Source organism: Phlebotomus papatasi, chromosome 1 (genome assembly GCF_024763615.1).
Source record: "Phlebotomus papatasi isolate M1 chromosome 1, Ppap_2.1, whole genome shotgun sequence".
NCBI classification, from domain to species: Eukaryota; Metazoa; Arthropoda; class Insecta; order Diptera; family Psychodidae; genus Phlebotomus; species Phlebotomus papatasi.
In genome coordinates this window covers 76,831,768-76,853,610 of record NC_077222.1, presented here as the reverse complement: position 1 = coordinate 76,853,610, position 21,843 = coordinate 76,831,768, and the positions used below count along the sequence as shown (strand labels likewise).

The following is a 21,843-nucleotide window of genomic DNA, read 5'->3' as shown; positions in this document are numbered from 1 at the left end:
ATACTTTCATTTAATCTCTTGAGGAATTTCATTTATTATTACAATTAAACGGGGGATTTAGAAAGTTTATTGGGGAGGCGTGTTTCTTTTAGAGAATTTTGTTATATGGTAAGGGGGAAGGCATTTGCATTTATTTATGTATATAACATAGGTTTTGGTATTAGGTTTTCAAATGTGTGTGTTATGATAATGTTTTTGGAAAGTTAGTTTGACTTGAGGGTAAGTTTTCTTCTCAATTTGGAATTGGAATTAGGAAAATCCAGTTAAGAATACATTTACATAGTTTATGCCTTCGAGCTAATAGTTCGATATACCTATTCATATTCTAAATTTGCTTTACACATCAAACAGATTCTAATTTCCTTTCGGTGCTTGAACTCTCTGAAACAATGATCATGACATAAAACAAACTGCATAAATAATATTACAGAAAGAAAGGAAAAGAAACAATTATGCAAAGAGCTGACAGGCGTAATCACTTTGAATTGCATTTGTAGTCCTCTAGTTCCTAAGATTTCTAAAATGACAAAAAATCTGTCTAAATCTTTAGCTGAGGATAGAAAGAATTTAACTGACATTTTAATCTTCTGGAATTGAAACGTCTTTGATATCCTCTTTAAATGCATACTGAGGAAATAACAAGAATAATCTGAAAAAATCCGTTGAGATGAAGAGTTTCTGCCGAGATGAAAAATAACATTTGTAAATATACTAAGGAATGTGGTGATGAAGGTTTTGGTTGTTTGCGATCTGAGGAAAGAGTATAAAACAGACAGAAAAAAATGTTTTATTTATTTATACCATTTCCACATACCTATATAAATTTTTCTCTGGAATATCACCAAAAAAAAAAGATGTTTTGGCAATATTCTATCATTTTTATTGCAAAATTGGTATTTGACATATACTTGTTATTGCACAATGTATAGAGCTATATGCCTGAAATATTGCAGCAAATGGATAAAGTTCTAGTCAAGCTCATAAATTCTTTTTTTTTCTGCAAACAAGTTATCGCTTCTAAATACGTATAAATTGGTGGAGCGTTATATTTACAACTAATGTATATTTTACCCAGCTAAAAGGAATGGTTACAACTCGCATTTAATATACGATATCCACATAGTAAGAGAATCTTTTGTACATTTTACTGCTCGAATACAATGGAGACAGCAATACAATAATCTCTTTATTTTGGGATATCGCAATATCTCATATACTCACCTTTCTACAGACCTTATTTTTGCCTATTTTTCATAGCTCAAAATTTCAAATAAAATCCTTTTTATACAAGTCAATTCAGTTCAATAAAGGTGTTATGGATTGCCTTTTGTCTCTTAGAACATTAATGCCCAAATAACATGAAATATTGGCTTGAGGTCTTACAATATGTGCTATTTTTAGTCAGCAATATCATAAGCAATAATCACGACGCCCATAATTTTGAAAAATAAATATATGCATATTATTTTATTCCTTTTATTCATTCATTCAATCATTTTCAATCGCTTATCCCTATTGGGGTTGCGGGCCCATGACATCCAAATTAGCAGCCCACGCTTGTCGATCCTCCGCCACTTCAGGAAGATGTTCGGGTTCGATCACAAGGCGTTCCAAGGCAAGATTCTGAATTTGATTCAGCCACCTTGTCCTAGGTCTGCATCGAGGACGACGCCTTCTCACAATGGCTTGCAAGGCTTTTCTGGGGAATCTATTTTATTTACTATTTTATTTATTTTTTATTTTTTTTTTAATTTCTTTATAATTTGTTCATTTATTTTTCTACTTATTTTATTAATTTATGCATTTGATTAGATGGTCTGATACTTCGTTGTGGAAACGCAATCGAAAAGCACTTGTACCTATGGGGAATTGAATACATATTCTATATGAATTTTTCAGACTAAAAACATCTTCACTGAAGTATATCCTTAAATCGAAAACATTTAAGCATATACTTTAGCCGAGATTAAATTTTTCATTGAGATCGATAAATAGTGAAGTGTTGCACGGGGACTTGCTTCCGTGAAGTGTTCAGGGATCGACTCCTTAGTCGTTGGCCGTTTCGAATCGTTGATGTTTATGGAATGCTCGAGGAACACTTATTTGAAAGTTGGCGTTAGTCTTATCATCCAATGTACCATTCAATGTACCAATGTTCATATCGATTTGTTAGAATATAAGTCGATTTTTTTGTAAAATTCGTTTTTTTTTCACTTTTCGGTTACTTCTTCACTATAATCACTGAGTGAGAGAAATCCGAAAAAGTCAAAATAACATGCCGAAAATGTTAATTTTACCCTGCAGTATTGATCCGAAATCGGTGTAAATATTACCCTTTTTAGGTATATTATTGGTTAAAGTTACCCTTATTTCATGTTAATTTTACCCTCAAAAGGTGTAAAATTAACATTAAAAAATGTTGATATATTTTTACACCTAAAAAGTGTTAAAGTTATGACGAGAAAAGGTTAATCGTAGCCTCTTTTTTTCTCAGTGTTGATACCTTCTACCTTCCCTGTGAATATTACACCGGAAAGTCAATTATTCTCAAAGTTATAGCGGTTTTAAATCTTAAAAATCCTACTAAGCATGTAAAATTTCAGCATGAAATCGCTCTCCTGTAAAGCTAACTATTCGCGAGTTATTCATTTTATATTCTGAGCTGTCGATATACATCCAACACGATGGAAGTTTAGTCAAGCCTTAGTATGACTTGTCACAACATTTATTTAAAAAAAATGAACTTTGATTCAACGCTAAATATAGGAATTGAGTGTATTATCAAGTCTCATTCTGAGCGGAGTTGTTTCAACACTCATTTCCGTACTCATTTTTTAAGGACCTGGTCTCAGTGTAGATTTAGATTTCTTTCACTCTTAGTGAAATATCAAAAATTTGTTTATAAAACAAAAAATATTGTGCGTTATGTCTTTTAAGCCCAGCGCACAATAACTTTTGTTTGTAAAATATTTTCAAATTTTCCTATATGAGTGAAAGAAATGTAGACCTAGTCATCTCGCTCATTCTCATTGGAAATTTTAAAAACATGTTTACAAACAAAACTTATAGTGCGTTGGGTATTATGCCCAACGCACAATAACTTTTGTTTTTAAATATGTTTTCAAAATTTCTAATGACAGTGAGCGAGATGACCAGATCTAGGTCTCATTCACTCTCATTGAAAATTGAAAAACATATTTACAAAGCAAAAGTTATTGTGCGTTGGGCATTAAATTCGATGATCCATCTTTTTGTTTATGTCAAATCATAAATGCATCATCGTTGAATTATTTTCGGCTATACATTTTTTTAAGTATAAAATTCAGGTTACGAATTCGCGCATATAGCAGAATCTCTCACTTTGCAACCCCTTTTCAATACATGACTTACACATTTAATACCCTTTAATGGGGAAATGTGATATATACTTTTAGTAAATTTACTTTCAGTCCGTAGTATTACGCTGTGGAGGGCCTCGAGTGGGTCAGTGGATAGAGTAGTAGCTCTATGACTGCGAGGTCTGGGGTTCAAAGCTGAGCAGCAGCAGAAAAAGATTTCTCATGCCATATCGGCTTTGAATTCGTCCAGTGAATGAATGAATAGTAATGTCAATGGTGCATATTGGCAAAAAAAGTGAACCGCCTAAACAATAGAGGCTGGTACGAAAACGAGTTTCGACATGAAAGCGGTACTTCAGTCGATACAAATATTCGCTGTCACTGATCCCAAACACACACCGAGAAGGGATGCTGTGACATAGTAACGGCACTGACTGCTCACAGAGCTGTGATATTGAGCGGCTACCCGTATCGGGGGATAAGATAGAATAGGAGTGGGGAAGCATAAGGGGCCCAATTGGTGGCCTGGATGCATCGGAATATCCGAAATGGAGAACTGACCCCTGGCAAAATCTTATCTTATTACGCTGTGGAAGTTAAAAAAAACTTTTGGAGAGAAGTGGATGGAAACTGAGATGAGTGGCAGTTTTAAATTTTGAAAAAAAAAAAACGAAAAGTTTGTTATACTGTCAGGAGCAGTATATAAACCACGGAAATTAAATATTGGTTACGCATATTTTTCACTTGATTGACATTACAATTTTCCACTTGTTTAAAGTTTCACTACCCCATGAAATGTCGAAGAATAACAACATGAAAAGTTTCTCTATGTCAATGGGAAGATGTGCATACTCACTGTTTATGTAAGCGTAAGCACTGAAGATCATGATTATTATTATAAGTCGATTGTACATAATTATTATTTATTATATAAGAAGCAAGTGTACTTTGACCTATTTTAATAATTGTATTACTCATTCACCTGCTATATTAGTTGATTGTAAATTTTATTATAATGAGGAGAGTCCTTATCAAAGATTTACATTTTCTCTATAATTTGTTGAATTTTGACGAAATTTATTCAAATAAACTTTATGCTAAGATATGTAAATAAATTTAATTAGTTTGAGGTGGTAAATTCATTTAGCATGTCTTCCTAAACAACATACACTTAAATATGGAGAGTTGAAAGGAATAATATTGCATGATGATTCTTGACTTGTATTACATATATATTTTCAGGAGTACAATACGAGTTTGTTATAAATGAAGATATTTTCAACTCTTAGATGACAACATTTGACAAATACTTTGTGACACGCAAAGTGGCAGAGAAACAGAAGGAATATTATCTTTGCTCGTTATAATAATAATATAAATTTCATGCAAAATACTCTTCGTCTAATGTTGTTTATGTCTCACCATTCCAATAACTTTTTGAGAAATTTTTTAAGCTTCATGTCCTTTTTTTGTTAAACATTTCTTCTCTCGAAAAATATATGTATTGAAAGTATGTATATTTGAGAGCTTTTATCATATTAAAATTTAACCCGCTTATTGAGGTTCTTTGTGTTGTTTTTTTTCATGTGGCTTTGATAGAATTTTTCACTGCGAGAAGAGTAAGACTAAAATAGTAGGTATGTACCTATGTGAAGCTTTTTTTGACAACCTATCACATCCGCTAAAATCACATATACTTTTTGGGAAAAGTGTTGAAAATTTATCGCTTGGCTAGAGAGATTTGGGGGTGTAAAAAAGTGCTCTCTACGTGGTCTATTTTTTTTTCGAGGAGCTATAGATTGATTTTAGTCGAAATGTAAAAAAAAAATAAAACCAACTATTACACAAGGATATGATGGTTTTTTTTCACTAAAAATAAATGGGAATGTCCAGGATTGTTGGATACGGAATCATCTATCATATGGTGTGCATTTGATATATTTCGTGCAGATAGACGACGTACTATGCAGATCCATTGTTGTGATTTTCAATAAATGTGTTTGGAGATAATAACAATGGGCATTGCCTAACATTCCATGCAAGCAGCATTTTCGTGATTATTTTGATTAATTACATCGAATGCCACTTATGCGTTGTTAAAGAAATTATGGAATAGGTTAGAATCATCAATAGCTAACAAATAATTATGATATAAATGCCATGAATTCATTATGATAATACGAAACAAACGGCCAGTGGGGCTAGATTTGGTTTAAGTATCTCTTTAAGGGCATACTCGAGCCGTTAACTCTGGAAAGATTATACTGGGTTGCAAAACATAGGGGAATATAAGTTCGGTTCGCACACAGTGAACATTCACATGATTCGAATTTTCTCTTTATTTGCAAAGAGCTAGTTCGTCATTTATTAGCTATAATGTAGATAATTATTATCCTCATGAAACGAGATGAGAAATGGTAAACCAACTCTTTGCAAACAAAGAGAAAATTCGCATCGTTTGAAGACTCACACTGTAAAAACCATGTCTACATTCCCCTACAAACTGTAAAGGGATTTTCAATCATTTTATCAAGGAGGTTGGTTTCTACGCTAAGACGGCGATGGTTATATGGATTATGACAACTAAAACACATTGAAACATTGTGCAATGAAAACTTAACTGAAAGCTTCTTAACTTAACCCTTTAACGACGACACAGCTTTCACGGACCGAAAATCAGCAATAAAAATGAAACCAATGAACAAAAGCAGTAAAAGGTCTTATATCTTTGCTTCGAAAAGCCAACAGAATCAGTTTTGATGTATTTCTTGCCTCTACGAACGACAGGGGCAAAAATAGCCTAAAAATTTAAGTAATTTTTCTGAAAATACTAATGAATGATAATTTTTAATCTAATGAAAAATATTATGTTTGAGCATTGTAGTTTCTTTTCCCAAAACGATTTTGCTTAAAAAAATTAGAAGTATAAAAAATATTTAAAATTAATTTTCATTATGAGAATTTAAAAATTCGTAATTTTTGAGCTTAAAAATTTACTATATAGCAAATAGCTGGAGACTTTCAAAAAATATTTTTGATTCCTTCAACTTTCTACTTTGCAATTATGTACAAACATAAGGAAAAAATAACTTTAGGTGGTCAGGAAAAATTATTTTCTTTATGGGACACCGGTGTTCCAATCGTCCTTAAAGGGTTAACTACAAAGCTTGCCTGCTTACTCATGACCAGGTGAAAAGCGGTAAAACTTAAAATTTGCTGCTCGAACTTCACAGAGAGAGCACTATATATCATCCTTTCATTTTGACTTATATAATACTCCTATATTTTACCGATAACTTTTTTTTAAAAGAAAGTTTTTGAGTAATTTATAAATCGGTTGAAATCGGTTATGAACCAGTAATAATAATAATGGTGGCACAACGTTCCATAGAGGAACTAGGCCTTCTCACAAAGGGATTTCTAGACATCCATTATTATTATTTTTTTATACAGGGATGGGGTTGTCAGTCCTATTCCCTGTGGTATCAAGTGCAGTGAAGTTCATTGGATGCAATTCGAACCCCTTTAACTCGAGAAAAATTCCTGGGATTCCTGGTGACCTAAAGGGGATTCTAAGCCGGGACACTTGCATCATAGAGCGAGTGTTCTACCACTTGACCCACTGAGTGCCCCAAGACCACTAAGCATTGACTTATTGAACCAGTAAGGAACCGGTTATAAACCAGTATAAATCAATTCTATTACTCTATTAACTATTTTGTGGGATCTTTTCTTTTGCATGATTTATGTATCGGTTCAAATCGATTGAGAACCGGTAAAAGGTAAATGATGCGAGAGTACTTTAGAGGTACAACTTCTAAGTCGCGAGTTCTAGCGCTTTGCGAAGCCTGGAAGGCTTTGCTTATTCTTTTCTACCCAGAAGTCTTAAATTGTACTCAGAACCTTAAATGCTAAATTTTGACACTAAATATTTTACTTTAATCTTTGATCTTTCCTTAATCTCAGAATTGAGGTTTATATATTATTTTATCGATATACAAATTCCATGAAAGAACTTTTCTACCGTTTTGCTTTGGAGGTTGTTCACTAGCACCAATAAAGCGGCAGACGCTGATATAATACTTCTTATTTAATAACTCTAATGTGCGTGCTTTCGAGAAAAGTCTGAGTCTAAATTAGTTACGAAATGTTAATACTTTCTTGAAGAGTCGGACGGTAGTCGTGGGCTGCTCACCTAAATATCCTAAATCCGCAACCCCAAATAGGGGTAAGCAGTTGAAAATGATGATGATGATAATATTAAACAATTTGTGCTTGTTCAACAGTCAACTTATATGCACTTTGATGTAGAAAAAATTAAAATTCAATTCTACAATCTAAAACTGAATAATGAAGTTTACCAAATTGAAATTCTCTTAATCTAAAAAGTTTACCAATAGCATAAAAAAATTGTTTTCTGCTGTGCACATAAAAAAATAAATATTAAAAAGTTTAATCGAAATTCAAATATAATTTTATTAGTTCAAGCAAAACGCTTTTTGTTCGACATGATATTTAATCTCATATCTCGCATTTCCCATAAAGTTTGGCTTTAGAAAAAAAATGTTCATTAGTAATATCTATTGAATCTGGTCGTATAGTGCTTCTATACTGTTTCATTTTCCGCCCTCACAGTATGATTTAAGTATGCACATAATTTTGTTGTAATTTATTGTGCTTGCGGTATAATTTGTGTTTATCATAAATGTTCAGTGTGTTGGTTTGCAATGTGGAAAATTTTGCTTTCATAAATTTGTATATTATTTGTAAATATGCAATATGCAAATTATCTAAAAAGTTAAAATGTATAGAATTCTCAACTTTGTCTCTTTTTATCCATTATTTGCAGGCTATAAGTGCTCTCTTTAATTTTTTTTAAGGTTTGTTTTATTAGTTTTCCTGTTTTCAAATTCGGATTTATGTATTTGTATATATTTATTATTTCAAAAATGTTTTGTGTTATTTAATTTTTGATTCTTATGTGAAGAAGTATTATCGGTTCAAGAAGGCTGGAGTGGTATATACATTGAGAACAAATTAAAATTATTTCACATATCTAAAGAGTAAAGCAAATATTCTTGATATAAAATGAATTTCTCGGAAAACTACCAGTTTAAATTGTTTAATGGCTAGATAATTGAATGCTTATCAATATTTAAATCAATATTAAAGTAGATATTATATTGACCTAATGTCTCTGTAGGAATGATTTTACTACACAGAAAAAAATCATAAAACTGTTCGTATATGTTTGTGAATTCCTACTGGGGACTTACGAAATGCTCGTGAATCTTATAACCCACTAAAAAGTTCGTAAAAGTTTGTACTTTTTCGTAAACCTTGTTCGTAATATGATTACTTGACAACAATTTTTTGTTCTTTTACAAACATTTGTCCATATAGGGTAAGTGCTCATAATTTTGGACAGTTTCTAAATTTGGACACTTTGAGGGTAAAATTGGACACTAAAAATAAATTGATTAAAATGATGGATTTTTATTCCAATATTTGATGAAAAATGAATTCTATCTAAATATTTGTTCTTTTTGGAAGATTTTGACACTAAATACGTTAAATTTTGAATATGATTTGAGTTGAAATTGCTTTGTTGAAAATTCAGTGTGAGCAATTGCTTACGAGAAATATGACAGAACTTCGTGGCTTACTTCAGTCTTATTTAGTTTTGGTGAAGTACTAACAAAGTTTGTTCGCTGTTTTTGAGTGATATTATTGAATATTCATTGAATATTGTGTTGATTCACGTTACTGATGATTTGTACATTTGACCTGAAGTGAGATTTGCCTTGTGAATTATATTTTTCGTGTGAAAAATGGGAAATTTTTTAAGACATTCACCAGTGAGGTGATGATTCTTATTTTGGACAGGTGTTTTTCTCACGAAATTTCGTGAAGTTTTAGCTTTTGTGATGACTAGGTTGGACAAATGCCTGGAGAAACAAAGGAGCATCATCTCTACGAAAGAGATGTAGCGAGAAATGCCTTGAAAGGCTCCCGGAAAGGTCAGGGAATGAGCGAATCTGCACGTACTTGGAGTATCGAAGTCAACTCACTTTAATGAATGATATGGAAAGTTTCTGGACTTCTGTGACATTCTACGTTTCCCTTACATGAACAGGAAGAGGACTTGGTAAGATTGGTTCATCAAATGAAGAACAATGGGCATCCTGTTGAGGCGGATTAGCTGTCCAAATTTACAGACAAGTTGTAAAAATTAATAACCAAGTTGTCCAAAATAAGAGTCAAATTCACCTCTACATATCAATTCATTTTTAAACGTATTAAAACTAATTTTAATAAAAATAAGACGATAAATAGCTTGCTAAGTTTCTAAACAACCCTTCTGAAAAGAGAGTAACAAGAAATGTCAATTAGTATAGAAAATATCGCACTTAAAACTTGGAACTTCGATGCTTATAAGCAGACTGTCCAAAATTATAAGCACTTCCCCTATGTGTGGCAAATCTTTACAAACATGTAACAAAATATTACAAACATTTTTCTCTGTGTTTTCGAACATTTGCGAACAAGTGTTAGTATAAAAGAAAAAAGAAAAGAACAGTTTGTGAATATAGTACAAACTGTTACGAACTTTTTAATGGGTTATATGATTTACGAACATTTCACTTAACGATTTTTTCCTGTGTAGGTTTTTTTTAGGTTTCATTATAAAATGTGTTGAATTTCAAATAAAATAATTTTGGCTTATAAGATCAAAGAGATGGTAAAGCGTCCTAGCTTTGCGGAATGTTCGAACTCACGAGATAGACTATGGGGACACTTCCGGTAATCGCCAGTGGAAATTTATATCACCTCAAGAAGAAAAACAAATTTTCTGTCTTGCCCAGAGCTTTCGGTCCAGATGTGGACCTTCTTCAGTGGTCGACTAGACTATGTTTTTTGATTTCCTGAAGTTCGTTATTTTTGGAAAAATAGAGGATCATCACCAGCAGTAATCACTTGGGAAGGTTTTTACTAATAGATAATTAGTTTTCTTGCTACTTTTCTAAATTTTCTTTTTGCAATTGTAGCTTTGATGTGATTTGATTAGGCGCTTTTTCTGACTCCATTATCATTATCCAATCACGAGATAGAGCTCACCGTGAATTAGTTTTCCGTACGATCTTTTGGTCCTTACAGGTTTTCTAGAGATCAAATTGATAAATAAATCACAAAAGCATTTGCAAATCAAAAAAATCGGTACTTAACCGATTCATTACCGATGAACACCGATGCCGTCGAGTTCGAAATTACATTACTTTTTGAAAGAAAAACAAATTTAACCAAATCGGTTGAAAAATGGGCCTTCCAAAGTGGTTGACTTTTGTCCTCCAATAATTCAAAATGGCGAATTTTCCGGTCATAGGTATGTTTGGACGAAATGTTCGCCTGTACTACCTCTAAAACATATCCGAAAATCATTGAAGAAGCTTGGGCCAATTTTGCGAAAAACCAAAAAAACATGGTTTTTGTTGGGGTTAGAGCGGGGGGGGGTGTGGGGATGGAAAACGTCTTGAAATATTGTTTTTTTATTAGGGGTCATCGAAGACTAGAAGTCGATATCTTTTACCGTTTAAGCTCTAAAACAATGACAAATTGAAAAGAAATATAACTGCTCTCGATTTGAGTTCGAGCAGTAAAATGATGTTTTAGAGAGAATTTACTTTATCACGATAGAAAAATTAGTACCATTGATGAAAATAAGAACAATAACTTCATATTAGATTAAATTTTCTTTCAAGTACATTTGCATACCAATTTCAATAAAGAACAAATGCAAACAAAATATAATGAAGCATTTTCGTTTGCATTTGAAAAGGAGATTTTGTTTAAATTGATTTTTTTTTCTCTTGTGGAAATGAGAGTTTTTCTCATTTCTTAGTTTTCTATTTTGTGTGTTAGCCACTGTAGAATAATTCTGATCTCTGGCAAAATGAATTTATGCAAATTAAGTCGTGATTGTTATTAGAGAAGCATGGTATCTTGGTGTCTCTGACTTTTCATCTCTTGTACATTCACACTCGAAACTATGTACACGAAAAGATGCTGATATAAAAAAAAAGATGGTAAAATTAGCATAAATAAAGGGCATGGAAATGGGTTTCTGTGTTTCATGCCAGTAGTACTCAATTACTATTTGTTTATTTAGCACAAATTCAGAGAAAGGTTAATGAAATCTCTCCAATTCTTTTTTTTCTCATATATATTCCTCTCTTTCAAAAGTTCCTAACTTGTTATTTAATTACGACAATTTTCTCTTAATGAATTAAAATGATAAAGGTCCACGGATGCTTGTCCAGTGGAAGAATATGTAAATTTCTGTTGAATTTTAAAATGTGGAAAAAGGTATCCTCGAGTTAACAAGTTTACCGACAGGTTGTCTTGAAAAAGAGAAAAACCACTTTTAATTTTGAGGTGATGAAGGGCGTGAAATTTGAAATTGTCTGTTTTCTCTGCACCTTTTTTGTTGTGTACTGTAGATGGAGAAGGGTGAATGAATAAAAAAAATCAATTTGGTACCGTGTTAAAGTTTACGAAGGAGAAAATGTTTGAAAACACGATGAGCTGTAGCACTCCTCATCACTAGGGTGACGTTGTCGTCAGGGAAAAAAAGTGGATAAGAATAGAGAAGTTGAATAAGTGCTGAAATAAACCAGACTAAACTATCAAAGAAAAACTTTTTCTACAATTTATATACAACAATTGCATCACAAACGCGAAGAATCATCTCATAAAATATTCCTTGATGAGCTCCATGAAACATGGAATTTCTTCTATTTTTTTTTCATACAATTCTCTTAACTTTTTTTTTTATTTATTTTCAAAATCTACGCGAACAAATTCACAAAATATTCATATGAGATGAATATTTTATTTTTCCTCTGCTATGGTATTCCATCGAAAGGGGGATGTATAATTTTTGTATGGAAAGAAATAAAGGGGAGGAAGGAATCAGTGAAGAAAAACTTTGTGTGTAATAAACATTATCATAAGTAAATGCAGCCACAAAATTCTTTATGATACCCCAAAAGCGCGTATATAAATAAGCTCTATTTGTCTTTGTTCTTTCATCTGTAAGTCAAAATTTTGTGGGCAAGGGTTGAGATTTTTATGAAAATATCAAACAAGGAAAAAAAGGGGAGTTGAAATGTGGTTCAAGGGTTGTGTAACTCGCAAAAATTTGCAAAGAGCTCACTTTTCTTGTGTACAAAAAAGTAATAACACGAAATATATAATTAATGACTGGTTCTTTTCTTGTATATTTTCAGATATTTAATGACCACTATCACTTTCACCACAACACGATACAAAAACGGTCAATAAGTCCGTCGTATCATCATCAGGGTCGTCTCGACGGTGACCACAGGGTCCGATGGGCTGTGCAGCAACGAGCGAAATCACGACAAAAACGGGATCTAATTAGGATACGACCGAGCAGGACTTTTAGTGTTCAACTTAATGATCCAAAGTGGCCTCATATGTGGTATTTGGTAAGTTGATTAATGCTCGAAATGGCAGCATTCAGCTAATTTGCATATCATACATCATAGTCTGATGCCGTCTTTATTTCTTTCATAAAGCTCAACTCCCTACTAATAAATTACACATTTTAGTTTATTTAGATTAATTTTCGTCGGCGTTTTATGCTAACATATCATTTATGCTTGAAAATGAAAATTTCCGTGGTTGCGCCACATCATAAAATTTAGGGGCTATTAAACAGTCTTCAAGTATGCCAAAATTTCAATAGCAAATTTCCGAAGATGAGATCTAAAAACTCATTACCGCTGTAGTGAGATAATATACTCTATTTTCATCTCAATTTTGTTTTACGACACTTTTATGTTACATTAAAAATACTTCTTTTCGAAGGTAGTGGACGTTGGAGTTTAACTAAATTAGAAAAGTAAAATAGGATCTTTTAATTTGTTATTTTAAACGTTATGTGCAATTTCTTCATGTTTTACTGGGTAATTACAAAAAAGCAATTTGGTGTTAGAATATTTTGGTCATCACTGAGAGAAATCCGAAAAAGTTAAAACAACATTCCGGAAATGTTTATTTTACCCTGCAGTATTGATCTGAAATCGGTGTAAATATTATGATTTTTAGGTGTATTAGGGGTTAAAGTTACCCTTTGTCATGTTAATTTTACTCTTAAAAAGGTGTAAAATTAAAATGTGTTAAATTTATGAGGAAAAAAAGTTAATCGCACCGCCGTGTTTTTCTCTGTGATGTTAAAGCATAGAAAATCTGTCTTATGCAATTTTTTAGAAGATTTTCATGGTCTCTGAATTTTCAAGTTAGCGCAACCGTGAATTCTTAGACAAGAAATAAATCTGAGCATATAATTTAATTTGTTAGAGGGCGCCAGGACCGTCGCCACTAGGAACCCTCTAAACGGAGACATGACATTTCCTATGTTTCCTATATGTTTCTAGCGCGCCGAAAAAGCTTTTGGGTTTCTTAGCTGTTTTCTGTCAGCATAGAATGAATTAGCAAATAATAGTAATACAAAATAAAAGCCAATTTAATATAGAATAGGCAACCGAAAACCCCAAATTGGCAACCTACGTAGTTTTGGAGATATTTCGTGAAATGTGTACGAAAACAGGGAAAAAATTACACTAAAATCGGTTGCATTTTTCAGTACCGTGAAGAAGCACCATGCCAGTGGCCGCTATATTCATTCTATCTCACATTTGTCATTATACAGTTGAAGTTCTTCATTAAATAATTCTGTAAAATATAGTATAGTGTTTGGTTTGGATATGGCCACCCCATATACACCCTTCGGCGACAACGTGGGATTAGTAAAATACTAATATTCCTCTTCTCCCGAAGGTACCAAGCCACAACATAATTTTATTAAAATGTTATATTAAAATCAATTTTAAATCTCCGTTCTGAATTATAGTGATTATATTATGTAAATTATTTTACCAATGATACCCTTAACATTTCAAAAGCTTAAAATTTAGAAATTAAAATGCTGTATTTACAAAATTTTCATTAATTTCAATAAAATATTGATGACCAGTAAAATATGAAATTGGGTCAATATATTAATTTACATGTGATTAAATATTTAATTCCATAACACATTTTAGACCAATCATATAATCTGATCGGCTACAGCTTTAAAGTTCTAGCCAATAGGAAAACGCGGTTTTATTGAAATAGATAATATTTTATAATCCAAAAATTAAATGCGATCAGACCAAAAAAAGAAATTAGTTTAGTATTGAAAATGAACAATTTCAATTTTGTTAAATAGAATTTTCAATAATTAATTTGATGTTCCATTCATTTAGATCACTATATAGGCGTAAATTTTATTTAAATGAATTTAGTCTACTTACTAATGATTACAGATTGTTGAATTCGCGTAACTGTTTTACTTATTAGGTCTCTTCTTCACCTAAACCAAGTTTGAGGCGATCATTAACCATGTGAGAAAAATTATGTCAGATCTTTGATGATTTTTTAAAGTTTCTCGCCCAACAGATTCACAAAATAAATTTACCTTTTCTGTTTACAATTTGTTTAAACTTTAAACATTCACCACCTTAATGTTTTCTTGTTGTTTTTTTTTTCGTGTTATGCATGCTAAACGAAAATTCAGAATTCGGGTTGCTATACAATATTTGCGGGTTTTGGCGTTTTCCCGTTAATTGAAATTGTTGCAATCTAACTTTACATACCAATTTTGAATTAGATTTTGTTTTACAGTGACAATTATTAAACCGTCTATAGTCTAAAAATGTTAAAAAAAAAACATATCTGGAATTATAGTCAAACAAATTAAATCAATAGAAATTGTTTGTTTTCAACACTAAAATCAAGTTTGATCAGGAAAAATTTGGAAAAACTTAAATTTGATCTGAAATGCCTCCGGCACACCTTTTAGATCAGGAAAACTTCATGAAAACAAAATTCTCGTCTCTTATACAAACGATTAGCATATGTCTATCCCACTCTTTCGGATTCTTCTTCTTCTTCTGTTTGAACATCACACAAAATTCAATTTAGTTTAATCGAATTTTGAGTATGAAAGAATAAGATGAACATTGGGCATATGCAAAACATTTGTGAAAGAAAAGGATATTAATTTTGATTTCACGAAATTTTCCCGATCCAAAACGTGTGGTGATGGATTTAGATGTTAAATTTGATAAATGAAATAGGGTAAAGTGGTACAAGTTGGACAGTGGTACAAGTTAGACAATGGTGCAATTTGGACAGGGCTTTTTGTCTTGATAAATTTAGTACTTCATTTTTATTTATATATTTTTAATGCTTTAGTTATATAATTTGGTTCCTTGTGCTTAAAAACAAATTTTGTACTGTATTTATCGAGAAAAAAGCCATGTCCAACTTGTACCGGCGAAATGTCCAACTTGTAACACTATGTCCAAATTATATCACTTTACCCTATGTAATTTTGATCAGTAAAATATCTGAGTACTTACAAAGATTGATATACTTTATATAAATTAACATCAAAGACTGTTGCAGTAAAAAAACTCTTTATTTAAATTTAAAGCTCTTCAGTGTTTCAGGTACATTTTTAGATTAGAAAAATTTGGCAAAGTAAATTTGAACTGAAGTATATTAAATTTGTCGTGATGTTCAAAAAAGAAGAGGAGTATGAAAGAGTAGAATAGACATGTGTAGAACGTTTGAAGAAGAAATAAAAGTGAATTTAGATTTATGAAATTTTTTTGATCTAAAGACTGTATATTCATAAAATTCTAAATTGGATAGTGGTCAATTTTGATTTTTTGCTAAACAAATTTAATTTTTTATGGCTCCGGCACATATTTTATATCATAAAAATTTCATAAAATCAAAATTCGTAAAGAAAATTTGAATTGAAGTATATTAAATTTGTTGTGACGTTTAAAAGAAAAAGAAGACTACGAAAGATTATAATAGACGTGCAAATGGTTTAAATAAGGAGTAAAAGTGAATTTTGATTTCATGAAATTATCGCGATCTGAAAAGTGTCCTGTAGTTATAACATTCTAAATTGGGTCGTTGTCAATTTTGTTGTTTTTTTTTGCTGAACAAATTTAATATTTTTTGTGGCTCAGAAAAATAGATCAGAAAAAATTTATAAAACCAACATTCATATCCTGTTTTTCTTAAACGTTTTGTATAGTATACTACATTCTATAGTACTCTTATTCGTCTTTTGAATGTCAGAACAAATTTAATTTTTGAATTTAAATTTGAGTGTGGGCAGGCGATAAGGATTACCTACGCATTTTAATTTTATGAAAGTATCCTGATCTAATTGATGCGCCGGAGACTTTTCTGCTCATTTCTACAGGGTCATAATAAAATTTGATTTGTGATACATTTAAATGCTGGCGGATATTAATATTTTTTACAACTATATATTACCAAAATTTCTTTGCCAAAATTTTCATAATGATTTTGCTTTTTGTGTACTTAATATTCAGTAAAAGCTTTTAAATTTTATGTATAAATTTTATAAACATGAATTTACCTAATCTCAAGTGTATGCCACTATGATAATTAGATGAAATGAAACTATTTAAAGAATTTAACAGAGAAATGAATAGTTTTGGGTTGCGATTTGACAGAGTTATTTGCCTCTACGGCCTCTACAGAGGCGTTCACTACCAGAAGAATGTTACTTCAAGTGTGAGAAATTCAGCAAATTTGTTTTGTTATATTACAGTGTGAGAGAGATTTTGTGTAAAATGTTTTACCATAATCAGGCGGGTATAAAACAATTTGGACTTATATTTAAATTAATCATCACAAAAGATGAATGCAGATGATCTTTAATCATTGTACATTAAAGTAAAATTGACTGGACGTAGCAATTTATAACATCACACAGAAATTTTCATTGGTGAATCTCCAGTGATGATTGATACTGTCAAGGAGTATAATGATTATAAATCTCACATAATAAATTTTCAAAATGTCTCAATGTAGGACATAGCATTGTGATGTGATTTATATGAATATTCTTTGATTAGAATCATCTTAAGTCATGTAATTTTTATTACTCCATATAAAGGAGTATAAATGACTGTTATGGATCACTGGCATGAATTCCATTATGATGGGAAGGTTATTATGGGAATTTTCCTCAAGTTCACCCACACATTATATCAGTAAAATTTTTATAACACTTTTAACTTTTTAATGAGTTCAATTTATGATTATTTCCTGTATTATTATAACTCACATTAAATGGCAAAAGTGTTTAACAAAAAAAAAAAAACAAAATCTAATGGGAAATTTCTTGGTGGTTTTACTGCAGAATCGAGGTAATGGACTGGATATGAATGTGATACCAGCTTGGAAGGAAGGTATTACGGGAAAAGGAGTTGTTGTCACAATTCTCGATGATGGACTGGAATCGGATCATCCTGATTTAGAGCATAATTACGTGAGTTTGTTTAATCACTTTTCATTTATTTACCATATGCAATATTCATGAGGGTATAATAGGTACAACGTGTTAATATCTTTAGCTTGAAATAAACTGTACCACAAAGATGTTGAGAGAAAGGTTTTTCATCCAGAAATGTTTGTATACAGTAAAGTGTGAAAATTCAACAAAACTCTCAAAATATATCACGTGAAAACGATATCGTATATATATGTGCATTTTGAGCCCGAGGAGGAATATATTGTTGAGAAAACTCGCATTGAAAATGAGTGTGAAAAAGAGAGTTTGAAATTCCAATAATAGCCTTTGAAAATAGGATACCATGATTGGTATATAGATAGTTCATATGAAGGTGTTTCTTCTTTGGTACAGTGAGAGAAGAAGAAAGAAAAATCACGAAGAAAAATATGTGCAAAAGAAGACTGATGAAAGCGAAAAAGAGGAAAATTCTCTGGCAAAAAGAAGCATATAGATAATATATGTTTCTTTTGTCCATTTCAACTTCCTTTTCTCGTTTTTCTTAACATTCATCATTGCGGTGTCGAGGTTTATCTGATATTGAGTGTTACGGGGTCAGTCAATCAATATTATGACTTATGAACTTGTGGTTATCCTGGTGGATGAACAAGAAGCAAAAAATCTAATGGTAGAAAAAACTGCCAAAAATGATATATGAGAGTGTTATGCTATTATCTCAAAGAATGGTTTTTACGGAATTTTTATTGATCCCTAATTTGAGAGGAATGAAATTGAAATTTGCATTATTTGTAATTTATTTTGATGGGATATTCATACAACTACTACTAGACATGCATTTTCTTCTTTGGACATGTGTTAACCTCTTCACATCAAGCACATGTTGCCCATGGCAATTTGGCATTTGAAAGCTATAAACACCAAAATTTCACATAACAATTAATTGTTCAGTGTTTGAAGGAAGCAAAAGCCTTCTCTTAATTGGTTCCAAATTACATTTTAATGACTCTGAAGAATTGTATATCAGTATCATTTCACTGTTATGGGATTACTAGAACTTGTGTTCTTTATTTTTTCCCATTCTCATTTTGGTTTTTCCATTGCCTTCACTTTTATTATTTCTCCCCAGAATGTCCATTTATCCATAGTGATTTTCCTTTTTAATGGATGTCTGTTTATACACCAAGTGAAAGAAAATTTATTAGCTACTCCCAGGAAAAATAATCTTTTCCTATTATTTTAGGTTTGAAAATGTATTTACTATCTCTACATTTTCTCTTTTTTTTATTGCTCAAACTATAGGGAGCTTAATTTCTTGGATTTTTCTGTCTCCTAAAACTGCAGGCGTTTTTTTGGGTTTTATTGTACTTAAAAAAAGAACTCAATTAATTTTTAAGAAAATCTAGGCAACTAATTTTTGTTTTATGAGAAATGTTCTTCAAAATCTTATTTTTTGCGTGTGCAGTTACTTAGGAATTAAAGGATATAGAAGTAATTTGCGTTTGCAAATTTTGCAAAATATGGGCACACATTCGGTCTTTTTGTCGGTCTCTTCTGGAGAGTGATAGGGTAAGTCGGTTCTAATTTTACCAAATAACATGATATCAAATAATCTCAATACAAATGCGATTTGGACCTCTGTTTAGAATTACAAGGGCATAATTATGTTCTTTTGCAAAACAACCTATTTAAAAACTTTTAAAATGTAAATCTGCGAAATTTTCAATAAAAAAGGAATTTCGTATTTTTGTGTAATTTTAAATAAAAATTCAGTTTATATGAAAAACGAAAAAGAGTGAAATAATATCAGGAACTTTTAGCTAGCAACACATTTCTTTTTATTTAAAATCTTTTACAGAATGAATCAGAAAAAACTTAGTCTTTTTTTAAATTTTGTTGAGTCATTCTGTAATGTGTCATGTGTTTCCAATTTATTTTATCTATTTTTTAATTTAAATAAATCGAAAAGCTAAACGAAAGGCTAAAATTTGCCGGAAGTATTTGATTACCATCAAGCGAATAGATCTGTGTTCAAAAACGTTGCGTTCAAAAATGTAAGCGTTTCTTAGGCTCGTAATGATTTAAAATGAGTTGAAGTGCACATGGCAATTGGTTGAGATTAGTGCCAAAGACAATAAGAGCCAGTGCCCCCATAGCTCAGTTGGTAGAGCATTCGACTAAACAGCGAAAGGACCCCAGTTCAAGTCTGGGTGGAAGTAGGAATTTTTACCTATCTCTATTTTCTTTGGGATAAATTTGTGGAATTGGGAATCACTAGTTCTGATTGTCTCCTCTCTTAGAGAGTTGGGATTACGTACCAAGCTAACAGAAGTCTGTTCAAAAACTCTCACAGAAAGTATTTGACTTATAAACTTATTATCGAAAAGGTGTGGCACACAGGGGTGGCAAAGCATTCCAGCTTTACGAAATACTCGGACTCGTGACTTTGACGTTATTCCTCAAAAGTATTGTCGCATAATTTACCGTTTACTAGTATTTATTCAACCAATTGAGTCACTCAAAAGATTGCCCAAAATAGCTTAGGAGTACTGCGATTGGTTTTCTGATAAAAATTACTTATCGGTTATGAATCAGTTCTTTATCGGTTCAGAACCGATTGGAAACAGTTCAAGATCAGATTTGACAGAAATTCTATGACTTATCCAAGAAGCCTAAACAAAACTCCTTTCGGTGACTTTTTAACTTTCGATTTTGAAAACCCGTTATTAGAAATGATATAACGATATATCAAAAAACGAAAAAAATGCACAACTCATTTTCGAACAATCGGAAAAAATGGTTTTTGGGGCAAGGGGAGGTGTTGGGGGAAATGAAGGAGATATTAATGGTCCCAGGGTCGATTTATAGGAACAGGGGGGTTCCACGAAGGTTCCACGTCTCTATCTCTAATTATAACCGTGTGGGCTCTAGGCGTGGTAACGACCGCATAGACAGACAAACAGCGTAATGTCAAGAAACTTGAAACTTCAGATTTCCAAAATTCTCCCACTTATGGTCTGAAAGCCGTATTTTTTCAAGTTATGTGCTAGAAAGGGAAAATATTTTTGTTCAGTAAATTAGCGTTTTGATCAATAAAAGTTAACCGGTACAAAATGGTCAGTAAAAATTTTTGAGCAGTAAAAAAAATGTAAATGCAAGGATAGTTTGGATATCAGGGAGCAAAAAGAGTGGCATATCCTGAATTCGTGTGGCCGGTTCCACTTATTACCTTACATTACTTACTGTATTAGGATCATTTTTATATTTTATTTTATTATATACTCAAATTTAATACATTTCAGGGTAATTATTATAAAGAGGACAATACGTCTTATGTTTCTAATTAAGTAGATTGAGTCGAATTGAATTTTCCCTTTGTCAAAAATATTTAAGATATTGATCATTTACAATCTACGATTTTCGTTTAATTTGTATACTAGCCACATTTTGACCATTTTTATTAAAATTTTACCTAATCTTCTACAGCCTTTTAGAAATTATCCAACAGACATCTAACGCTATTGGTCTTATTTCAATGAGTTTACTTAATCGAATACTGCATTTGCCTGGGCTGGGAAGTGTATTTTTCTAATTTGATTTTCAAATTTGTATTCAAATTTGAGGTATTCACATAAAAATTTCTTAAATTCCACCAGGTCTGAACCGATTATGAAACTATAATTAATTTTTCCCTGAAATTCAATTGAACCATTCTAAAGCTATTTTCAGCAATCGATTAGAATCGTTAATTCTATTATTTCGAGAGTATACTGAAATTATTCCATGCATAGTTTGGGCAGATTTATGAGAAGTGTGTTGTGGTGTGCAATGTTGGTTCTAAAATTGAAAATGTCCGCTTAGAAACAACATGATTGTGTATAACTTGATGAGAAAGGAGTGTTGTATTTAATTCATTAATTGCACAACTTTCTGAATGCTTTGAATCTATTAGGGTGAAAAAAAACAAAAGAACTTAATTTGTGTTACGAAAAGTTAATCTTGGGGATTTTATATGTTGCTATAACGCACTATATAATTGGTTTCGGAATGAGGTAGTGAAGATTATCCGACAAT

General features: G+C 31.6%; 1 protein-coding gene and 1 non-coding gene across 2 annotated transcripts in view; both read left to right on the top strand.

Annotated features, from left to right (window-relative positions):
- Positions 1-21,843, top strand: part of LOC129803876 (furin-like protease 1) — a 155,228-nt gene that overhangs the window by 66,087 nt on the left and 67,298 nt on the right. Inside the window, exons 3-4 of the mRNA XM_055850707.1 lie at positions 12,626-12,847; positions 17,662-17,790. Coding sequence (XP_055706682.1) covers positions 12,626-12,847; positions 17,662-17,790 — 351 coding nt within the window. The remainder of the gene's footprint in view (positions 1-12,625; positions 12,848-17,661; positions 17,791-21,843) is intronic.
- Positions 19,916-19,988, top strand: Trnaf-aaa (transfer RNA phenylalanine (anticodon AAA)). The gene has a single exon. It is a non-coding gene; the product is annotated as a tRNA-Phe (tRNA).